We start from the raw sequence: 21193 nt of genomic DNA, 5'->3' as shown, positions 1-21193 counted from the left end.
CACACACAGAGGATGAATACATTGCGTCGTAAAAGTGTCAAAGAGGATGGATGGATGTATTGTGGGTTGGAAATCATATTGAAAAGGGAAGAAAACAATTGGCTAAATTGTCATTTTTCAATCCCCAATAATCAATTTTGGACTCAATGAGCAACAAAAACTCATCATATGAGTTGGCCCTATATTAGGTGAGTTGGCTCTACACAAATTGGATGCGACTAGATAGATCGCATTAACTATCCCCTCCATCCAACCTTGACAACTACGGGGAAGGCTATATAGTTGCATGTTCAAAATAATTTTGAACTATTGATCAAGACTACCTTCCATATGCCTTCTATCATAAGAGCAAGTGAGCCAAGACAGCCTTATAGGCATGAAAAGGTCGATGTGTCATTTCCAAGATCAAAGGATGGTGATCAGACAAGACATGCTCTCTCTCTCTCTCTCTCTTTTTTTTTTCGTAAACCTCTCTCTCTCTCTCTTTTCGTAATGGATGTTATATTTATAAAGTACAAAACGACAAAAGAGTTACAAAAGTCATGGCAAAGGCGCAAAGGAAATTGCCATATGCCAGGGAAGTAAGTCCTCCCGAGGGAGTAAGTCAGAGTGCCGAATGAGATCTATCTGCCAATGCAAGAGACCTTTAAGCCTAGCAATATGTCCCTGAACATTAGAGGCTGAATCACAAAGAAAAGCATTCCGAATGGTCCAATTGTGCCAACAGTCCCAGTATCTAAGAAAGTAAAACAAGATCTTCATATGCGACTGTGCCGGTGTGGGGTATTTAGGCCGCACAAAAACCCAAACAAAAGGGCTTAGCGAGAAGCCAACCACTGCTCGCAAAACCGCTGACAAGAGTGACCAGATTTTCTTAGCAAGAGGGCAAGAAATAAATCAATGACGGGCCGATTCCACACTAGTGGTGCAAAAGAAACAATTGCCGTTGGAGATTCAACGCTTGGAAAGGGCTGAAGCAAGAGGAAGACCACCAATCATCACCCTCCAAAGAAAGACCTTACATTTGAAAGGTGTCTTGTTCAACTAGCCCTCCATCACAGTTACCTTCCACCATGACTGAGATTTACGCAATCCCCATACAGTATTAGCTTTAGTAACCAGCCATTGATGATCTTTAATCAGAAGATGATACACCTAGTTAGCTGAGGCCTTTTCGAAATTCAGCCGGCCTGCAAGGTCCCAATCCTGCCAGGGACGATCCGAAGCAAGGGCAGGAAAGGGTTGTCTGCTCTGGAGCACCATCAAAAGCTGTCCCCATAAATCACAGTATCCACGAGGGATACTGAAAAGCCTCCTAGCTGTACGAAACGATATCAACACATTGCAACTGGCAAGGGTGGCATCTGCAACTGAAGTCAAGCCCAAACGTGCCATGCGGTTAAATTTTGGTCTGAGCTCATGTTTATCTTCCCAAGAAAGTAATCGCGAGGCTGCCAACAATTCCAGTTGAAAAGAGTTAGTAGCTAAGCGGTCCTCCGTTGGATGCCAGTGAGCCTTCTGGAGAACCAATTTCCAGGAACATACTAAATGAGCAAGCAAGGATGATAAAGGACTAGAAAACCGAGAGTCTGCATTAAGAACATGCCACTAGGACCTCCGAATTTGGGTATTACCATGCACAAGTCCGTGATCCTCAAGAAAATAACAGGCTGTAAAGACCCACCGGTGATGATCCAAGCATATGGCACGAAAAAGAGACCAACGGAGTGCCAGCATATGAGTTTCGGCATCCAAAATAGCCCCACCACCCATGTGTTTGGGGGTACATGCATGTGACCAAGAAATCCATGAAATGCCTACATGCAAGGAATCCTTCTTCCATAACATGAAACGAATGTACTGAGTAAGAGCATTCAATCTAGTAGAAGTCCAAGGCAGCAGTGGCAAGAAATATGTGAGCATTGGCAACATAATTGTCTAAGCCACTTTGAGGCGAACATGGAAGGGCCGAGCTTGCGACTTCCAATACAAAAACTTAGCTGTCAGTTTCTGTGAAATCCACTCTAGTAGTTGCTTCAGCCAAACATCAACACCCAATAGGTACCCAAGGTGCCTGACAATGAAACCACGGGGAACAACTATTCCCTGCGAGTCCAATGACTGTAAATCTGACTCCGTGCAACTGAGAATGGCTTCTCTCTCTCTCTCTCTCTCTCTCTCTCTCTCTCTCTCTCTCTCTCTCTCTCTCTCTCTCTCTCTCTCTCTCTCTCTCTCTCTCTCTCTCTCTCTCTCTCTCTGTGTCCTGTAGAAAGCGACAATCTGGCCAACTGAGTAGAGGTTGTCATATGAGATAACATCGAAAGAACTGGATGTGTCGCAAGGGCAAAGAAGAGAGGGCTCAAAGGGCACCCCTGTCTGAGAGAGCGGGCAAGGACAAATGGCTCAGTAACACCTCCATTCAGCATGACTCGCGACGGCGCCGCAGCGCTGATGGTGTAGATTAGACGAGACATCCGAGCATCAAAGCCCATAGCAGACATAAGTTCAGCAACGAAAGACCAGTCCAGATAGTCAAAATCCTTTTCCAGGTCCAGTTGAATCAGTACAACCTCTTGATTAGAATGCCGTGCATAATCAATTGCCAGTTGTGCATTCAATACATTGTGCAGAATATTTCGGCCCTTAATGAAACCATACTAGAGAGGGTGCACAATGGCAGGGAGATGCTTATGGAGCCGATTCGCCATTACTTTGGAAAAGATTTTGTACATAGAACCCATCAAAGAAATTGGGCGCCACTGTTTCAACGTAGATGGCGAAGGAACCTTTGGCAGCAGTTTAATAAGTCCTTCTTTCCATGAGGAAGGCATGATCCCCATTTCCCACACCTGCTGAAACAAAGCCTGCAATGGTTTGGCCAGTTGGATAGCAAAAGCCTCAAAGAACTCATTGGTGAGACCATCCCAACCCGGACTTTTATCCTTGGGCAAGTGTAACAAAACGTCCATAACCTCTGCCTCACAAATATCTGACTCCATAGTAGCTTGCCTGTCCTGCAGAACCTGATTGCGGACCACGTCAAAAAAACCGAACGGGCCTGAGTAATTTGGGCTGAAGGTGGAGAAGTGGAACGAAGAAGGTCGCGGAAATAATTCATGCACATATGCACAATAGTCTGCGGATCCAGGATAAGGTGGCCTTCTGCATCCTCGAGTCTGGTCATATTCTCTCGAGCAAGAGAGGCATGGAGGGCTCGAAAGAACTTATGGGTCTGACACGCACTATCTTGCAAAGTCTCCATCAGATGTTGCAATTTGGCCTGCTGATACGATTTCAACTAGAACTCATTAATAAGATCAGCCACCCGCATTGCCAGTGCTAGCAAAAATGCATCATCCGGAGTGTCCACCAGCAGAGAACGAACCAAAACCAACAGGTCCTCCGCTGCTTGTCGACGCCGCCGACAAAGAGAGGCATGATAGATCCCATACTGCCGAGCAACCCGCTGCACATTAGAGAGCAATCTTTCAAATGAAGCAGTGCCCTGAGAGGAGAAGTCCAAGAAGAATCTGTCAATCAATTGCTGCACATAGCCCTGAAAGATTGCATGCTTCAAGTAAGACGAGTTGAAACGCAAAGGGAGTCTCTCCAGAAATTGCTTGAAAAGTGCAATGGGTTGTGCAAGCAACTCAAGCTGCAGAGGGAAATGGTCCGACAAGGCATATTGCTGCAACACTTTTATTTCGAGCATCTCAGGAAGAAAATCATCATTCTGCATGGTGTATATGCGGTCCAACCGCGACCATGTTGTTGCATACTGGGCAGAATGGAAAGTAAACCCTGTAGAAGACGGGTGTAGCCAAGACCAGAGATCTTGCTTAAGAACAGCAAGAGCCAACTCATGCCACATACGACTTTCCGGCGCATCCATTACCGAATGCTCCGATGTGGACTGGGAAGAATCAACACACATATTGAAATCCCCCATCAAGAAGCCCCGTCTGCCAAGTGACAAGGAGGTCTGCAAAGTCTGCCAAAGCTCCCGACGAGATAATGGATCATTCGGAGCATAGAGGCCAAGTAACCATAAGATCTCCCCTTCGAATAAAATTTCAATCACCAGAAAGCGGCCATGTACATCATTTTTAATAAGAACAAGCTGATATTTGTCATGTACAATCATGAGCACACCCGAATAATGCATGGCCTGTGTCCCTGCATAGAACAAACGAAAGCCATGGCAATCCACAACTTTTCCAACTTCTCCGTGACTCTTGTGCTCAACAGCACACAAGATATCCCACTGATTCTCATACAATACAGTCCACATGGCATGTTGCTTGTGTCGAGAACAAATTCCTCGCACATTCCACGTGGCTATTTTCATGTGTATTCAAAACAAAAACAGGTACGAGGCACAGCTTGCCTCAATTTGACTTTTTCTGCGAGAATGTCCAGGACTCCCTCGTCCAAGAAATCCGCCAACACAACAAAAGAGTTCTGAGGACCAGATTTGGAAGTAGACGGCATATCTGCTGGTTTGGGGATGGAACAGAGATAACGACGGTCCCACGGGGTAATAACGTTGCCTCTGGTATCAGAAGCCAGCTTAGCAGGTGGACCCTTTGGACGATCCGAATACATTTTCCTAGCGGGCTGAGGACGGGGGGCTGAGGAAACCATAGCAAGAGCAAAGCGCTCTGAAAACAACATTTCCTTCCTGCGCATATATGTACGCATGGAATCTTGTGAGGTAGTAGGCACAGTATTCTCCATGCCAGCAACAACCCTGTTGCCTTTTTTTGCAAGTACTTCAACCCAATCAGTGGCAGGAGAATCCAGACCCGAAACCTGTTGTTTACCTTTGTCCAGAACTTTAGGCAGGTGGATAGTATCCAACGACGGAGCATCACACACCATATCTTCCATGGGCGGCGCAACATGGCCAACATCTGAAGTGTGTTGCTGCTCCGGGCATTCGGCCATAAAATGCCCCAATTGTCCACAGGAAAAGCAATGTCCTGCAAAATTGCCCCATTTCAAACGAAAGTGTGACGGATGCATGCCAGAGCAATTGAGACGTAACCAAGCAGGCCTTTTCCTTGCAGTGTCCCATAACATACACAAGCGGTTGCGATTGACAGCCCTGAGACTTGGAGGGACCAGAATAGTGCCCACAGCGGCCATAGCATCCTTCAATAGTGGTCAATAAACAGCCGGACAATTTTCCACTTCTACCCACACAGGGCATTCACGTTGCAGCAGACGCTGAAAATCTGCCATTGGGCGCCATGGAACAACATTAACCAACCAGCGATCAAAAAACAAAGGCAGTTTAGACAGGAGAGCAGCACGGTGCGTCTCAGATTTCAACAGGACCTCAAAAAAACCTAGGGGCCCAACAAAAATCTCTTCAACACATTCCCCTTGTAGCAGACTGTGCAACCACTGGCGAATATGGGAAAGCAGTGGGATTTGACCAGTGAAGAAGAGTATCACAACGCGATCATAAAACACCGAAAAGGAGCATAGGACAGTTTTTGGGTCCACAGTGGCTTCCAGAACATCATCAGGTCCAGAGTCAGAAAAGACTTCCTGATTATGTTGAACATAATCGCCAAGCAGAGTGTTGGCAAATTCCAGCAAATGCTCCCAGTCAACATCCTGAGAGTCCACAGAATCCGAAGCAACCTGAGCATAGGAACGATCCTGATGAACCCCTGTCTCTTCCGAAGTATGCTTGGTACGTTTACCCGCAGGCTGGATGTTAGGACCAGGGGGCATCTCTTTGGTGCACGGAACCATATCCTCAGGTTCCTCAGTATCAGAATCCGGGCCAAGTGCTGCCACCGTTTGGTTTATGAAATCTAGATCCAGACCAGCCATCTTGTATCACGATTGGATCTCGAAGGAGGACTGACGCGCGGTGGAGAGCGGGAAACGCAACCTTGTCCTCCGCAGTCGCGACCTGTCCCAAGAGGGCGCGCGGCAGGGCACAACCCTAACAGTGCAGGGGCAGGAGGGTGGAGCACAGGGTGGGCAATCGATGGCAGAGGGGGACAGTCGGGGGCGCAGGGCACGGGCCAGGCATCAGCCGAAACCCTAACACATAGGGCGAAAGGGCGAAGCGCAGGCGAAACGCAGGCGCAGAGCCCATGGGGCTTCAGAGGCAGGCGACAGTGCAGGCGGCGGGGCAGGCGACGGGCAGGCAGGCGTCTGCGGTAACACAGGGCGACGGGACTGCAGACGGCAGGGCAGACGGACGCAGACGGGCGGCGTCGAGCAGGGAAACGGCACAGTCCGCGCTGGCTCGCGATCAGTCAAGTCGGTTGGAAGAAGGGGTCAGGCGTGCAGGGCAGGAAGGCGGAGGGCAGGGCGACGCGCAGGACAGGGAGCCGCCATCGTCGACCTTCCGTTTGCCCTCTCTCTCTCAGAACATAGAATTCTCTCTCTCTCTCTCTCTCTCTCTCTCTCTCTCTCTCTCTCTCTCCCTCCCTCCCTCGCTCCCTCCCTCTCTCTCTCTCTACACACACACACGTACGCACACAACAAAAATAGACCAACCAACAGGCATACACAGACAGACAGGCCAATGCACATACATACATACAAATATACACCCACACCAGTAACACATGTTGCCGACTGTGTGTATAGGGATTTTCAGCCCATGGACCTGCAATGTAGAAGACAATGAGATAGAGGAGTCCAATAAGAAAGCAGCAACGCATCAGGTTTAAAAAACAGATGGTAATGTCACACGTGTGGAAGAGATTTTGGAAACAATCATCGGCATAAGAACTTGCCTTTGAAATTCCTAGTGTCTCTACTTTGCCAAGCCCAATGGACAAGCCTACAGCTTCACTGTCGATACTACGAGACCCAACTCAATGATGTTGCCATGGCACTATGCCCCAAAAGCACGACTTCCAATTAGTTTTTTCATGTGACTTTGCAAGAATCCAGAATATAGGGTCTTTCTTACTTTTCAAGACATTGCTGACTATGGAGCTTTATAAAGAGCTTAGTTGAGGGATGAATGTCAATTCAAAGAATCAATTTGTCAATCTTGTTTGAGACAATGAACTCGTCTGTCCATCAATGCACTCTATGGGATCAAACCGATACTTGCATTGAATGCTGAGCTTTGACATTTGGTCCAGACCTTTTAAAAAAGACTAGATAGAATTGCTATTCATATCGTTTCATTACTTACAAGTGATGTCCTCAATAGGATTATTTCACCAAACCATAATCCAAAATAGAGCTAGCAGGTATACAGAAACTTCACATGTCAGTTTAGGTCTCTTAAGCACACATAGAAAGGGCATTTATACAGCATCAGAGCATCTTACAGTGGAAGAAAAATGAGAAACCATCAAAGCAATCTGCTCAAGGTGTGGACCAGCTGCTTGAATTAGCTTATGACAATCAGAAGCCTCACAATGCCATCCCACAAATGCCATGCTCTTGACGCCCAGTAATGTTGGAACAGCTAAACTTCTAAAAATATCATTTTCTAAAACCACATTTGTGCACAGGCGGGGATTTTCTTCAGGCAGCATGTCCCCCTGTCAGAAAAAAAGACAATGTTAATCTGTTGCCAAACACAATACAAGAGAGAGTATATTAACACTACAACAGCTGGTATTTTGATGCTGACCCAAAGACAAGCTGCTCACCAGAAGCCACAGAATGCTTAAAGCCTCCTTTGGCTCGACAGGAAATACATTGATTGACTGTGGGGCGCTGACATTTATGCCTAAGAGTTTTGGGAAAAATGATGGCAACCAACCAAACACAGGCCAACAAGCCAAAATTGATGCTAATACACTTGAAACCGATGACAATAGTAACATTCCACCAGCTTGCGGCAGGACAGTAACTTTCAAGGCCAGACGCACACTGTCCATCAGAAGAAACTTAATTCAGTAAGAATAGGCATTGAACAGAATCATTAATGAAGCATGATACATTATCCTAGTCAATGTTCTTCACTGCAGAATGCACACTTCCTCAACCATAAGCATAAGTGGTTTAACTTACTCATTTAAGAACTGTGTACCTCCATAAACAGTTTTCTGGAATCAAACATGGCATAATCATCACCTTAAATTTTCTATATATCATCAATCTAGCAATCCTTCTCAAGCAAATACACATGTAATGCCCCTTCTCTTGCTTTATGGATAGAGCTATACAAGCAATCATCACATACTCTTTTACATAGAGTATGGATGCATTATTGTTTCTTGTGTAGGGACTAGGGTTTGTGTGCATGTCATACATTAATCAATAACCCTAACCCTAGTTGTGTAGTGACTTGCAATATGATTCGATATGTGAAATAACATGCACTATGATGTGACAGGTGATGTGCCATAAACATGTTTTGCCATGTGACCCATAATCATGGCTCTTATCTATATCATACGAACATCATCATGTTGTAACACATGTTAGTAATAAATGCTGTATATGACATGCCATGTGAAGCTTGCTGAGAGTCGGACACTAATCCAGAAAAACACACAACTCAAAAGAATTAACGGAACCCAAAGTGAAAATGATCCTCCTAATATATTACAACACTAATTAAATGAATAGATATACATTCGTGAAAGGGGGCCATAATCTTTAAGTGGAAACCCTACTCAAATGAGCAATATCACATGACATCATCCATTTTGATCACATTATCCCCATGTATAGAAACCTTGCGCGACTCCTCTGAGTAGATTCATTGAAACAATGTTCCTATCGAAACTATTGCATCAAGGTGTTTACCTTCTAATGACGACTGCCTACATATCACTCTTTCTATAAAACAGGTTCTAATCATGCACCTCATATGTTGGACACCAAGCAAGGGCATCCACTTTATCTGCTATTCAGCACATTTTACTAGCTCACTAATGCAAAGAGAGAGACATATATCTAGGCTTGTCTACCTTGTCAAAGCTGAGTAAGATGTGTTGAACCACAACTTTACTGAGTTACTCTCCTTTAAGAAGTCCTAGAAAAGAAAATTAACTAATGAATGCCAACAATAAAAGACACTATTTTCTAACAATAACACAAGTGCCCAAATCCTCTATAAATAGTAAATGTTGAGGGTATTCTGACCATCCCTGACCATTCTTCACCAGCCTCTATAAATAGTACATTGGAGATCATCCCAACCTGTCCGGCCTTCACCCTGCATTAGCCTGCTGTAACCATCCCATCCAGAGGTCAGCCACCGTGACCATTCTTCTCCAGCCAGATTATCCCAGGTGCTGCCAACACCCTTCCAGGTCATATCAGCCTGTCTAAAAGTCCAACCAGCCTTTGCCTAGCGTTAGCATGTTGTCACTAGCCCAACCAGCCTGTCTAAAACTCCAACCAGCCTTCGCCTTCCGTTAGCCTGCTGTCGCTAGCCCATCTAGAGGTTTTAGCTTCTATCCCCATCATCAACCAGCCTTCACCCTACTGATCACTGTAATTTTCAGCTTCTAGTGATCATGCTGATGCTGTCAATACCTCGCAACTTGCTGCCCTGTGTTTTACGTCAATGTACCTACACTCGGAGCGCTGCTAATTGACAGCCTGCAGAGATCATTATTGTCCTCCTTCCTACTGTATGTGCTGACTCACCTCATCCCTGGCACTCAAAACACGAAGGTTCGAAGCCCATGTTGTATCATATGCATCACCTAGTTGTCCACGTCTGATGGACAGATCGACTCCTCCAATCTGTTCTGTCCAGTACAACAAGTCCGATCCAAACTGTCCGATCATTTTAAAGTGTCATCACGTCCGATCCAAACTGTTCAATTGTTTAAAAGTGCCTGCTTGTGGCCATTTGGGGTTGCTATTGGGGTAGTTGTAGGTGTTTTTTAGGGTTCTTCTCCCACAACACACATGCACACATCCCCGATCATAGTTTTTTCATGCGGCAATCATACATCATACACAATCGGGTATGCAATTATGATTGGAGTATGATTCACACCCTGGGGCTGAATCATATGTTGCCCTAGTTTTTATCTTAAAAAACAACAAAAAGTTTCGAAGTCTAGTATTTTATTTTGTGATACCCCTTCCATCCCTCCTACTGCCGCCGTCGCACCCCCGCGTTGTCCCACGCTTCTCTTGCCATGTCGCCATGGTGCACTGCATGCCCATCCTCGCCAAGCAAACCGCACGTGCTCTCCATCCTCGCCACCATTTCCCCTATCGTTCGACCTCTCCTCATCTCCAAGCTGCCTCCCTCGACCTCTCTCTCGATGATTGCCGCCAATCCCCAACGAGCCACCGCCGCCACCTGTGGACAGGCGTTGCCTCCATTCTTCCACTCCGGCGTCTACTCCCCCGCGTGCTCCGCCACCAGCGCCTCTAAATAGCGACAGCCCAAAGTAATCAACCCCGTTGCTCCCTCCATCTGTAGCAACATTCCCCTCGGTCACAGCAGCTAGCTCGGTAGGTCCTCAACAATGACGCACAATGGAAACCTCTAGTCAAACACGTCGGTGCATTGTGCAAGTGTTCCCCCATTCAAACACCTTGCGCCTCCTCCTTTCTATGGAACAACTCTTATTCATCCGTGCCACAGAGCTGGAACTGAAAGAAACAAAAATCTTTGGTCAAGTCATAGGACACTCTCCATCCATGCCCAGCTTCAGGATTGGCTTCACTCCACGCTACGCATTGGCACAGCGCAGGCCCTGGAGACAATTCTCATGGATCAATGGATCTTCATGGTTAGACTCACCTCCATGGATGCAACCCATAAGCTAGTGGATAGCTCACCTTATGCCACCACGAAGGGGGTCATCTATATAGTTCACTACTATAGTGGCTTCACAATAGAGAAATTCGTGCTCCACAACTAGTTTCCTAGACACCCGCTCACCCTTCTATTCCCCGGAATGGCGGTAAAGTATCATCAGTTAGTGGAGGACTTTGGACGGCTCTCCTACACGGTTCTTCCTCCCTCCTTTGAGGATACAATCATAGCCGCAGGAGTCCCAAAGGTACACGGGTGGCTATGAAAGATACAAAGAACATACCTAAGCTTCTTGAGATTGAGGTAGGTAGACACTCTTTCAGGCAGGAGATTATTGTGATAGGGCAACCTCGTCAATGCCTGCGATGCAATGACTTGGGGCATCAGACAGAAGATCGCACACATTTCGGAGCCAAGGCCGCTCAACCAGCAAACCCGCAAGTGTATACTAATGGTTTTCGACGGGTCCAACGACGACAGAGAGGAAGACGGCAGGGGGGGCCTCAGTCAGCCCCTCACACACAGCCACAACAACAAGGAGCAGGAGGGTGGGCATTGAGCCCCCATTAGATCACCCCACACCAAACCCCCCCCCCCCACCTCGCTCCTCCCACCCAGCAGGATCACAAGCCTCCACTCCTACCACCCACTAAGGCCTCACAAGCAACCCCACCCAAGATCCCCCAACCCCTATGCCCACCCCCCCCTTATGGATTCCCCCCAACCTTATCCCACAGCCTCCCCCTCCCAAGGCCACTCACCCCCTCTCACACCCACCTCATACTTCTGATCACCCACTATCCCTCACTCATCGTCTTACCCACCATCTTCCCCGCCGATCAACCCCCCTAATCCTCACCCAGTACATGTGTCCCCCTCCCACCCATTAGCCACTAGCTCATCTGGCCCAACCGCCCATCACACTTTTCCTCGATAGGCGCAATTGCTCCCACAGAAGTTTTTCCGCAATGGTCTATGGTCCCATTTGAGAGTTGTGGAGCGCGAAGACTTTCCACAACCTCTGGAGGTGGGTATCTTCGTGGTCCACAAGTCAAGGAGCCATAAGGTCTATTTACTAGCACCACCAGATGGACCAAATTATGCTTTCTTCTTTCAGATCTCTCATCCAAGAGACTGGACGATGACACAGATAGAGGAGGAAATGAGGGGCCAGGTTGCAGACCCCATCTCCTAGTGAATGGGTGAAGGAGGGCTAGCACTATTCTCCCAGTAGTAGCCAAGGTGCATAATGGGCATTAACTGGTGGGCTGGAGCCGAGGTCCCACATCTGAGCATCATTTTTCAAGCCCCTACCCAGTGGAGCTCTCCGATGGATGTGATCAAGTGGCCCCTCGCACAAGCTACCCGCTTCTACCAATGCACAAAGTCACGCCTCTTAGCCCGGCTCATAGATGCCCTAGTGGTACCGCCTAGAGCATCTTTTACCCCCATGGTCCACCCGAAAGCCACCATGGGAGAATGGAGTTCACCCTCTAGGCCTGCAACAAAGCGCATTCGCATGCCCCATAGCTCCTCATCTTCATCAGCAGCTTTCACACCAAACAGATGCTTGTTTGGACAGTCAGGTTTTCCCACGAGTCTGCACCTAGCATCCTGAAATGTGAACAACCTCCACTACAGTGGGGCACGTGGCTCCAGGAAATTGATTGTTCGGCAGCAGCTGTAGCTTGCACTTGCCGGAGGGATCCACATCTTACTTCTTCAAGAGCGCAAGCTCACCCCCGCCCAGGCCCATCGGGTGGAGAACGTACTTCCAAGCAACTCACACACCTACTCAGAGTACTCCATCAGTGCCCACGGCATAAGTGGAGGCATATGCACCTCTATTGGCCTGAGCCTTACCGCCTGTGTGCGAGACCACAGGATGATTGTGGCAGGGAGGGTCCTATGGATCAAACTGGATTTACAGGATTCATGCCATGGAGTCCTCAATGTCTATGCTCCTACGGAGGTTAGGGCACGCAACGCAACGATTTCCAGGCCAAGGTGGCATGGGCGACCATCATCCACCATCGGTTTGAGGGATGTCTTGGGATCATCAACCCAGAGTTCTAGAGTCTGGCCCTTTTGGGCAGTCTCACACTAGGTGGACAGACCTAGAAGGTCCTTCTGCAAGAGGGTCTGCAGGAGTGTAGACCGAGGCTAGGTGGTGGTTGGATGACATCCTTGAGATAGATCTTCAAGACTGCCCAGGTCACGCGGCCCAAATCTTCCTTCTTCCGTAGCTTACTTCGAGTGTGGCAAGGCCTTCGCGAGGCCCTAGTTCAAAGGCCTCACGGATGCCACGAGGAGATAGACTGCCAGCCGCTGGTCTAGAACCCCCATGTAGGAGATCGCAATGAGATATAGATTGACGAGCGCCCCCACATTCAGTGGGCTCGTTGGGAGGCTAGCCATGTCCCTACTATCAAGACGTAGCGGGAAGTATACAGGATGGCGAATCAAGAGGTGTTCCAACGAGCATCATATTGTGAGTGAGGAGCTGAGGTGAGGAGGAGGGAGATTGACTGAGCAATCCCTCAACAATGACCCCTCGATCCAAGAGCCGATGGAGCTTTGGCGAGGTGTGGGATGCTAGATTCTCAACGACATGTATCCCCTTACAGGTGGCACATAGAGTGGGCAGTGCTACTTACGAGACTTTCTTCACAGTGCAGGATGGGGGGCATTTGATCCTTAACAGAGGGCAACAAGATGAGGAGATTGTTGTTCTTTCTTGGAGGAGGATTCATGTGGTTGGTCTCCACGAGAAGACCTGGCGACTGGACCCTAATGTGCTCTGGGAGGAGTTCCAAGACTGGCGCCTCTGGATATGGGAGTGCAAGCCACTTGATGAGCTAGAGTGGAACCCTAGCGAGTGGCTATAGCCGGCCTGCGCGGTCCCCAAGAAGCCACTGAGGTTCTTGGAGTACACATCCAAGATTGGTAGACAAGTACTAATAGGGAAGGACTTGGATTGGGCACCTTCACGTAGCACATACTGAGCGCAGCATAGCATCAAGGATGCCTTCCGTCCAACTTTCTGGCGCCTCTTTTGTGGGACAGCTCAACGCTGAGAAGAGTGTCGTCGTATTTCCTTTGGCTTTTGGTACATGGTGGTCTCGCTGTTCAGAGTTGGTTGGCTCAGATACAGCATGATGGAGGTTGTAAGCAATGCCCACAGCAGTACTTGGAAACTCCAAAGCACTGCCTTTGGTCTTGCGAGGCGGCACAGCTCATGTGGAGAGAAGCCTATTGTATTCTCCGCCATGTGGCATCTTGCCTTGGATGTATCTCATGGGGGGCTTTTTGCTAGCAGGCTATCAGCTAGGGCTGCCACCTTTTGTATGAGGCCGGGATGCACGATATGATTTTTATCATTGAGGCTCGGTCTTACGCTGTGGTCGGCTTGGAGGCTTTACCCAACCGCCAAGTATTGGAGCCCACAACAAAGCACTCGGAGCTATGGGAGAACATGGAAAGTCTTACAGGATGGCACATTTGGAAGGCACACGGTCAAGAGGTTTTTGGCAAGGAGTGGCTTTCAATACAGACGACTTTAGCAAAGCTTTGGACTTCCATCATCCATTCTCTCCGCAATCAGTGGGACGAGGTGTAAGGCGAGTCTCGAGCTCGTCAGGAGCTCCGTCTTCACTTTCTGCACACTTTGACCTGTTCTTCATGTTACAGGCGGGCAGCCCCAAATGGCGATACACCCCCCTCCATGGCTTCTTACCCCCATCCCCCCCAGACCGCCTTCAAAGGCTTGTATACATGAGGGATTTGTGATTTGCATCAGCTCCAGCTAGTCTATTGAGCATGCGCACTTCGTTGTAATCAGCCTTCTAAGTAATATAATTAGCTACATTTTACTTGCAAAAAAAAAAAGTCTAGTAGTTTATACAAAATTGAGTAAGCAAGCTAACAAGTTGAATGAAAACTACAATCTCAAGTGTGTTAATTGCCTCCTTCCACATTGCCTCACAGTTGTTAGAAATTCCCATTCCACTTTTTTCTTTCTTCCCATTTGTATGGGCCTGAAGCAAAAGAATGGGGATGAAGCTTCATCAAATGAAGACATTGCAACTAATTTGGCTAGCTGAAATATCAATTTCAGCTGTAAAATCAGACATTTCAGAGATTTCAAAGCAAAACTAAAGGGGAAAATAGTGTTTCTCAAGAATTTGAGAGTTTAGTGGCAGTTAACATTAAAAATTTCTGAAAATTTTAGACTTCTAATCAAAGGTTTCAGATATCCTTGAGCTTATACTAAAGGGGAAAAGAGTGTTTCTCAACAATTTGAGAGTTAAACGACTATTAATGTATCTGACATTTCTCAAAACCTCAGAAATTTCAGACTTCAGTCCAACAAAGTTGCAAAAATAATCATCCATTCAGAATTGAGAGACAAGACACGCGACAAAGAGAGAGAGAGAGAGAGATTTACGAAAAAGAGAGAGAGAGAGAGAGAGTATAACATCCATTACGAGAGAGAGAGAGAGAGAGAGAGAGAGAGAATAAAGAACGCTTTCATATGATTCAAACTGTAAAACAACTGGAGTCCACAAATTTCGAACAGCAAGTCTTCTTCGACCCGTTTAAATTGAAAAGGTTAAGCTGATAAACTAGTAATATCAGTGATAAACGCAATATTGTTTTTATTTGTGTGTGTGTGTGTGTGTGTGTGTGTGGGGGGGGGGGGGGGTAGGTGTGAGGGGGATTTGTTTTTTGTGCCCCTTGTCTTGTGCCTACTTGCCCACAAGTCCTGTGAAACCCTGCTACAAGCCTGCGACACCGCCCTTTGGTCCTCTTATCCCGCGCTGCAGCCCTGTTGTCGACCACACCTGTGGCATGTCTCAATAGACCCTTTAGTGCCTGTTGGCCAGCATGCAGCCCGCTGCTATGTATAGGGGCCAGGCAGCACAAGAAAGTGAAAGAGTAAGAATGGTCTTTTGACAGCCCTTGTTCTTCATGGCAGGCGTAAAGATGGGTGCCATGGATCAGATTGCTGAGGCCTTGGGTCAAAGCATGGACGTGAAAGAAGAGGCTATTGAAGAAGACATGGTGCCTTGCACCAAGGAGATGGCCCCTGAGCTCCGTAACCGTGCTGATTCAATGCTGCCCCTAAGGTCCGTGACCCAAGTGATTCTCCGCCTCGCTCATACACTTAGGTGGCCTCTATTTCACAAGATTTGCAGAACAAAATTGGGAACCATTGCTCGAGTTTGCGAATACTATCTTGGAAGAATATGAGAACTATAACCAGAAAGCTATCCCTACCTATGCAGATTCCTTTTCAGGTTTTCAACTTTCATGAGGAAGGGGTGATCCTCTTCTTCACGGGTCGGATTCTCATGCCTACCAGGATTCGTCAATGGCTGACCATCATTCTTCAAACTGATTGTGTGGAGATCTTTGCTCACCCACATGGATTTTATGAGGTCATGCTTCTCGCCTCTTCCGCTTGGGATTTCCTCATCCAAAAGCGGTCCCTCTTCTTTGTGAAACAGTTGGTGCATATTGTCTCATGGCACCCCCTACCAAAATTTCAATGTTTGTTGAAGCACCACTATCCAATGTGGGTGGAAGTGGAGAACTGCCCGGTTGTCTATTAGGCCCTTCTCAACAATGCGATAACTGCCAAAGGCCATGTGTTGGTACCCCCGAGTCTGAAGGAAGCCAACTAAAACAGACTATGCATGCTGTAGCATACTGCAAGGAAGCAACCCAGTTGGTTGTGCCTCAACTGTAAAGGTATGCAGCCCCTTTCGTTCCGGCTCGAATGGGGTACTTTTGCTGGCCACTATTTCTCCTGTGGTTAACTGGGTCACCTCATGGCCAAATGTCCAGAACCAGGAGCACCCTGGTGGATCAGCACGCGGACAGCCATCAGGACCCACCCCAATCTTCTTGGAGGGGCAGATTGTTCAACCTAGTCCATTGTCCAAAGGCAAGCAAGTTGGGCCTTCTTAATACTTGTAAACTTAGAGATGGACGAAAGCCCAACGCAGTAAAGGAAGAGCAAAGGATACCTCACTATTCAAGACAGCTCTTCCTAGAGCATACATCATTTGTCTATTTCTCAACACCCCCCCTCAAATGATGAGTTCCTACACTTGCTGGCTTTTGCCCCCCCTACAGATAACATGGCCCAGGAGACTAGCTCATAGGCAGCCTAGTCAAGTTAAAGCTTGACACTTTACATCTTTCGCAAGGGTTTTCACAAAGCAAATCCACTATGGGAACACATTCTTTAAAACAATCTACCAAAGTTGTTGATGGTAGCGGAAGTATCTTCTTTTTCTTCTTCCTTCATGAATTCACCTTGGTGGTGTTGGGAATAAAGGCCCTCGTGCCTTTAAATGTGCTCGGGTGTTAACACACCCTTAGCACTTGTACTTACACATATATATCTATCTAAAAACCTAAAGGTACATGCTCGTCATTGTACCTAAAATTGTGCACACTCTTTACTGTGCTCTCTCTCACTCTCTCTATCTCTCCGCGCCTAAGGAACACAATCCCCAAACAATAGTATATCAAGCCCAAGTCTATTATTCCAAACTCAAAAGTGAAAGCTTTTCAAATCTAATAGATCATATCTTCATAGTCACCTATAGTGTATACTGATGTGTGCAGTAAGATACCTACATAAGCCTTGGGATGATTTTTTTATTTCATGGAAACTTCAACTCAATGGAGTTTAAAGACTTTCGCAAGCAAAGGGATAAAACATCAACTGAAGACACCTCACATGCCATAGCAAAGCAGTGTTATCCAATGCCGAGATTGCATTGTGGAAATGGCAAGCTGCATGCATAAGGGTAAGGGATTGTCTCACCAGTTGTGGCCCGAAGTTGCAATTTACATTCTTGACCATAGCTAGACAAAGACTCTCAAGGGAAAAGCATCTCATGAGCCCCACAATGGTAATAAACCATTAATGTCACACTTCAAACTTTGAATGTCAAGTTATGTACATATTCTATATAAGCAAGAGAACAAGTTTAAATCGAAAGGCACCAAATGTATCTTCTTGGATTAGTGTGATGAGAAGAAAGTTCATAAATTGCCATTACTTCAGCAAAAAAGCCATTATTATGATGGGTGAAGCAGCACTATGATTGAAATAATTCTATATCTGTATCTCTTGAATGAAAGGCATGTGGACCAAGGAGATATCAGTCAACCACATCTTTTAAAGTTTAAGCTTTAAAAATTTTACATATTTGTTCCTACAATGCTTTAAGGGCTTTTTTCAACCCATACGCCTTTTTCAACTTCCAAAATTTACTCTCAAGATGGATGTTACATCCCTAGACATCCAAATGGGTACTAGTAGCATTTGTCATAGTGGTCATGAAGTGACTTACTACAAATGCACTAAGGGTGCTTTGGGCTTAGGGCAGCCGAGTCCTAATTATAGCACTGAAGACACTATTGTACACATTCATTGTCTCATCACCACTCTTGGACTCTTGGCCCATTGAGTGACGCATCCATACACTAAGATGGTGTGGAGTGATAGTAAGGGACGCCAACCCCTGGGATATGGTCATGACCCGAAGTGTTGCTAGCTCCTAGCCTTCGAGGCGAGCCTGTTCGCCTCTATGGCTGGGAAGTGAGTTTAATATCCAGTCCCTATTATTGTGAGTTTGGCTTGTATCATGTCTCGTGTATAGGTTGTATCCTAGGGGGATGTTTCATTGGTATTAGAGCATCAACCTGCAATTGGACACAAGATCCGATGACATGCACAAGACCACTTTTATTCACGAAACCTGATAGTTCACGCTTGACAGGTACACCTTTATCTCATTAATACTGGTGTACAACACTGTTGGCAATGTGGATGGTGGTTATCAAAGGAAGATATGTTTCTTGTTTTATACTCTTGGTCCAGTTATGTGTTGGGGTGATACTTGTATGCAAGGATTTTCAATGGCTTTGACAATCAGACTCTAGGGCACTACCACTCCATGGCTATGGCAAAACCATGGCAAAAGTTGGAGCCTTGTTGCCCAAAGAGGCATCAAAATTTCAATCAACAATAATTTTGTATTTAATGTTAATGTTATCATTAATTTTGATGTTAATAACACATTAAATGTTGCTTTCATTTAAATAAATAATGTTTATAAAAGTATTAACATTAAATTTCATGCTAACAATAAGGTTATTGTTATTGCAAACATAACTATCTAGCCGTCCTAGATTAGCATAAGCTTTCTAGTGGTCTTTGGTAACTTGGATGTCTTATCTCATAGTTTTGACCTGAACATCTGTGTCTTCTAGCATTTTCTTAGAAGCCTCAACCTTTAGGGTTGGATCAGAGAAATTTGATGGCGTCAAACAACCTTGCCTATACAATGCTTGAAATGGAGTCATTTGAATACTGTCGTGATATGATGCATTGAAGGAAAATTCTACTAAGAACAAATACTGGATCCACCTTGTTGGTTCTCAAGAATAGTGAGCTCTCAGTATATCTTCAATGACTTGGAAGCTTAGCACAAAAATCAATAGACAATGTGAGAGTAAAGCACGACACCCAATGCAATAGATTGAAAGAGTGTGTAGTGAAAGTACAAGGTACAACCCTTAAACCTTAGGGTTGTAGGGGATGTTCACACTCGAACATGATAAGTGCCCGTAAGTGTGTGACATAAGTATATACAAAATGAGACCATAAGTCTTGGGGAAAAAACCTCTCCTACCGAGAGTAAAAAGTGTCCCAGTGTCCTAGTGATCACCGATACTCCTATGTGAGCGTAGGTGTAAGTGAGGCGTAAGTGAAATACCCAACAAAATTGCTTGAAAGTCTTATTGATCAGTTGTTTTAGGAAGGGGCTTCTGGATCAACGGAGTAGATTAAAAAATCTTACTTGTACCCCATCCAATAGGTATGCAAGTTAAAGAAATACCGCAAGGGGCGCTTGTTTTTGTGCGAGGAAGGTATCCAATGCCCAAGATTATTATGGTAAGTGTGCATTTTGAGTTTTGTTGATTTATGAATTGCTGTAATTAAGTGCTTGATTAGGATTTCACTAGAAGAGATTTGGGGGGAGAGAGAGAAATGATGATTTAGAGATAAAAGAGCGCAAGAGAGGAGAGTAGAAACAATTAAAAATATTGAAAAACTATTTACATTTAATGCAACATTGAACTATTTTTTCTGGGGTTAAAAGCAGAGGGGTATCCTTGGGCTGAGAGTAAAACAGAGCTTTTAATAAAAGTCTTTTAAAAGGTGGAAGGCTTTATGATTCAGCCCTTCTTCTCAAAAAAAGAAGATAACATGTGGCCAAAAAAGATTTGACCATGCATCATTTTTGAGGTGGCTAGCCTTCCAAGTCTTAATCGTAGGTGAGGAAGTCAACTCCATATGCACACGTGCGCTCATCCAGCTCTTTGTTGTGTTGTCTCGGCTTGGAAATGCTAGTGGAGACACGTCGACTTGTCTCACTCTCTCCCGATTGCATGACCATTGGTAGTGCTGCATGTGTAGCCACTTGAGGGCTTGTTTGCTTGACTGTTTTTGGTGTGGTTCCTACAGCTGATGGTCCACATGGCCAAGCAAAGAAATAATCATTACTCTTTTCATCTTCATGAGCGGGTTAAACAAGACCTGCTTCTCTTCACACCAGTTTCATGCCATGCCAACTGCCCTGCCAGACTGCAAAACATCCCGCCAGTCCCGTCCGAAGCGCCAGCTCCTATCAGTCATGCTGCCTCTGGCCACGCCTGCCCCCTGGTAGCAAACCCGCCTGAGAAACGCCCCCTCCACCTCCCATCGTCAGAGTGCCACCAGTCATCAGAGCTCTGCCCGTCGTTCTGCAACCTGCCAAACGCTGCGCCCAGCACCGCTTGTGAGTCAGCATCCACCTCTACCTCTGCACTGCCACCTCTCTGCCTCGCAGCTCACCTGTTTGCCTAGGGATGCCGCCTGCCAGCAACCATGCTACCTGCCGCCCCTCTCACCTACGACACCTGTCCATTCTGCACCCTCTTGTCACGGTTCTGATACCCGCCAGCTTGCCTGTACCGGTACCTGTACCTGCGCCTGTGTCTGTACCTGTGCCGCTGGCTACTAGCTTGTCAATTCAACATTTCTGAGGTTTTTTTTTAAATATTTTGCCTTTTTGTTCCAGAATTAATTTCAAGCTAAGGGGGTTTTTACCCAAGCAGACACAGAACTTTGGATACCTGTCTCGAAAACGGTGGATACAAATTTCTGGGCAAAATTATCAGACATTTCGGGGCTTTTATGTTTTTTGAGGACACTGGTACATATACTGTAGTTTCAGTCACTGATAGACTGTTTCTAACAAATTTGGGGCAAGAAATTTTGGGGATTTTGCTGATTCAGTGTTGCTGAACACTGAATGCACCTTGAACTGCGTGCATTAAAGACAGTTTTGACAGAGTGCATCTAATTGCAGCAATTTATCTGCTGTAATTTCTGGA

At 46.3% G+C, this 21193-nt stretch overlaps 1 protein-coding gene across 1 annotated transcript in view; it reads right to left on the bottom strand.

Annotated features, from left to right (window-relative positions):
• The window catches only part of EMB2016 (mRNA methyltransferase EMB2016), a 150304-nt gene that overhangs the window by 49337 nt on the left and 79774 nt on the right, over positions 1-21193 (bottom strand). The window contains exons 17-18 of the mRNA XM_087667905.1: positions 7644-7866; positions 7317-7532 (exon numbers count right to left, since the gene is read on the bottom strand). Coding sequence (XP_087524031.1) covers positions 7317-7532; positions 7644-7866 — 439 coding nt within the window. The remainder of the gene's footprint in view (positions 1-7316; positions 7533-7643; positions 7867-21193) is intronic.

Source organism: Lygodium microphyllum, chromosome 26 (genome assembly GCF_053477565.2).
Source record: "Lygodium microphyllum isolate KBCC chromosome 26, Lygodium_microphyllum_v1.1.10, whole genome shotgun sequence".
NCBI lineage: Eukaryota > Viridiplantae > Streptophyta > Polypodiopsida > Schizaeales > Lygodiaceae > Lygodium > Lygodium microphyllum.
The sequence above is the reverse complement of the archived record's forward strand: the minus strand, read 5'-3'. Positions and strand labels throughout refer to the sequence as shown.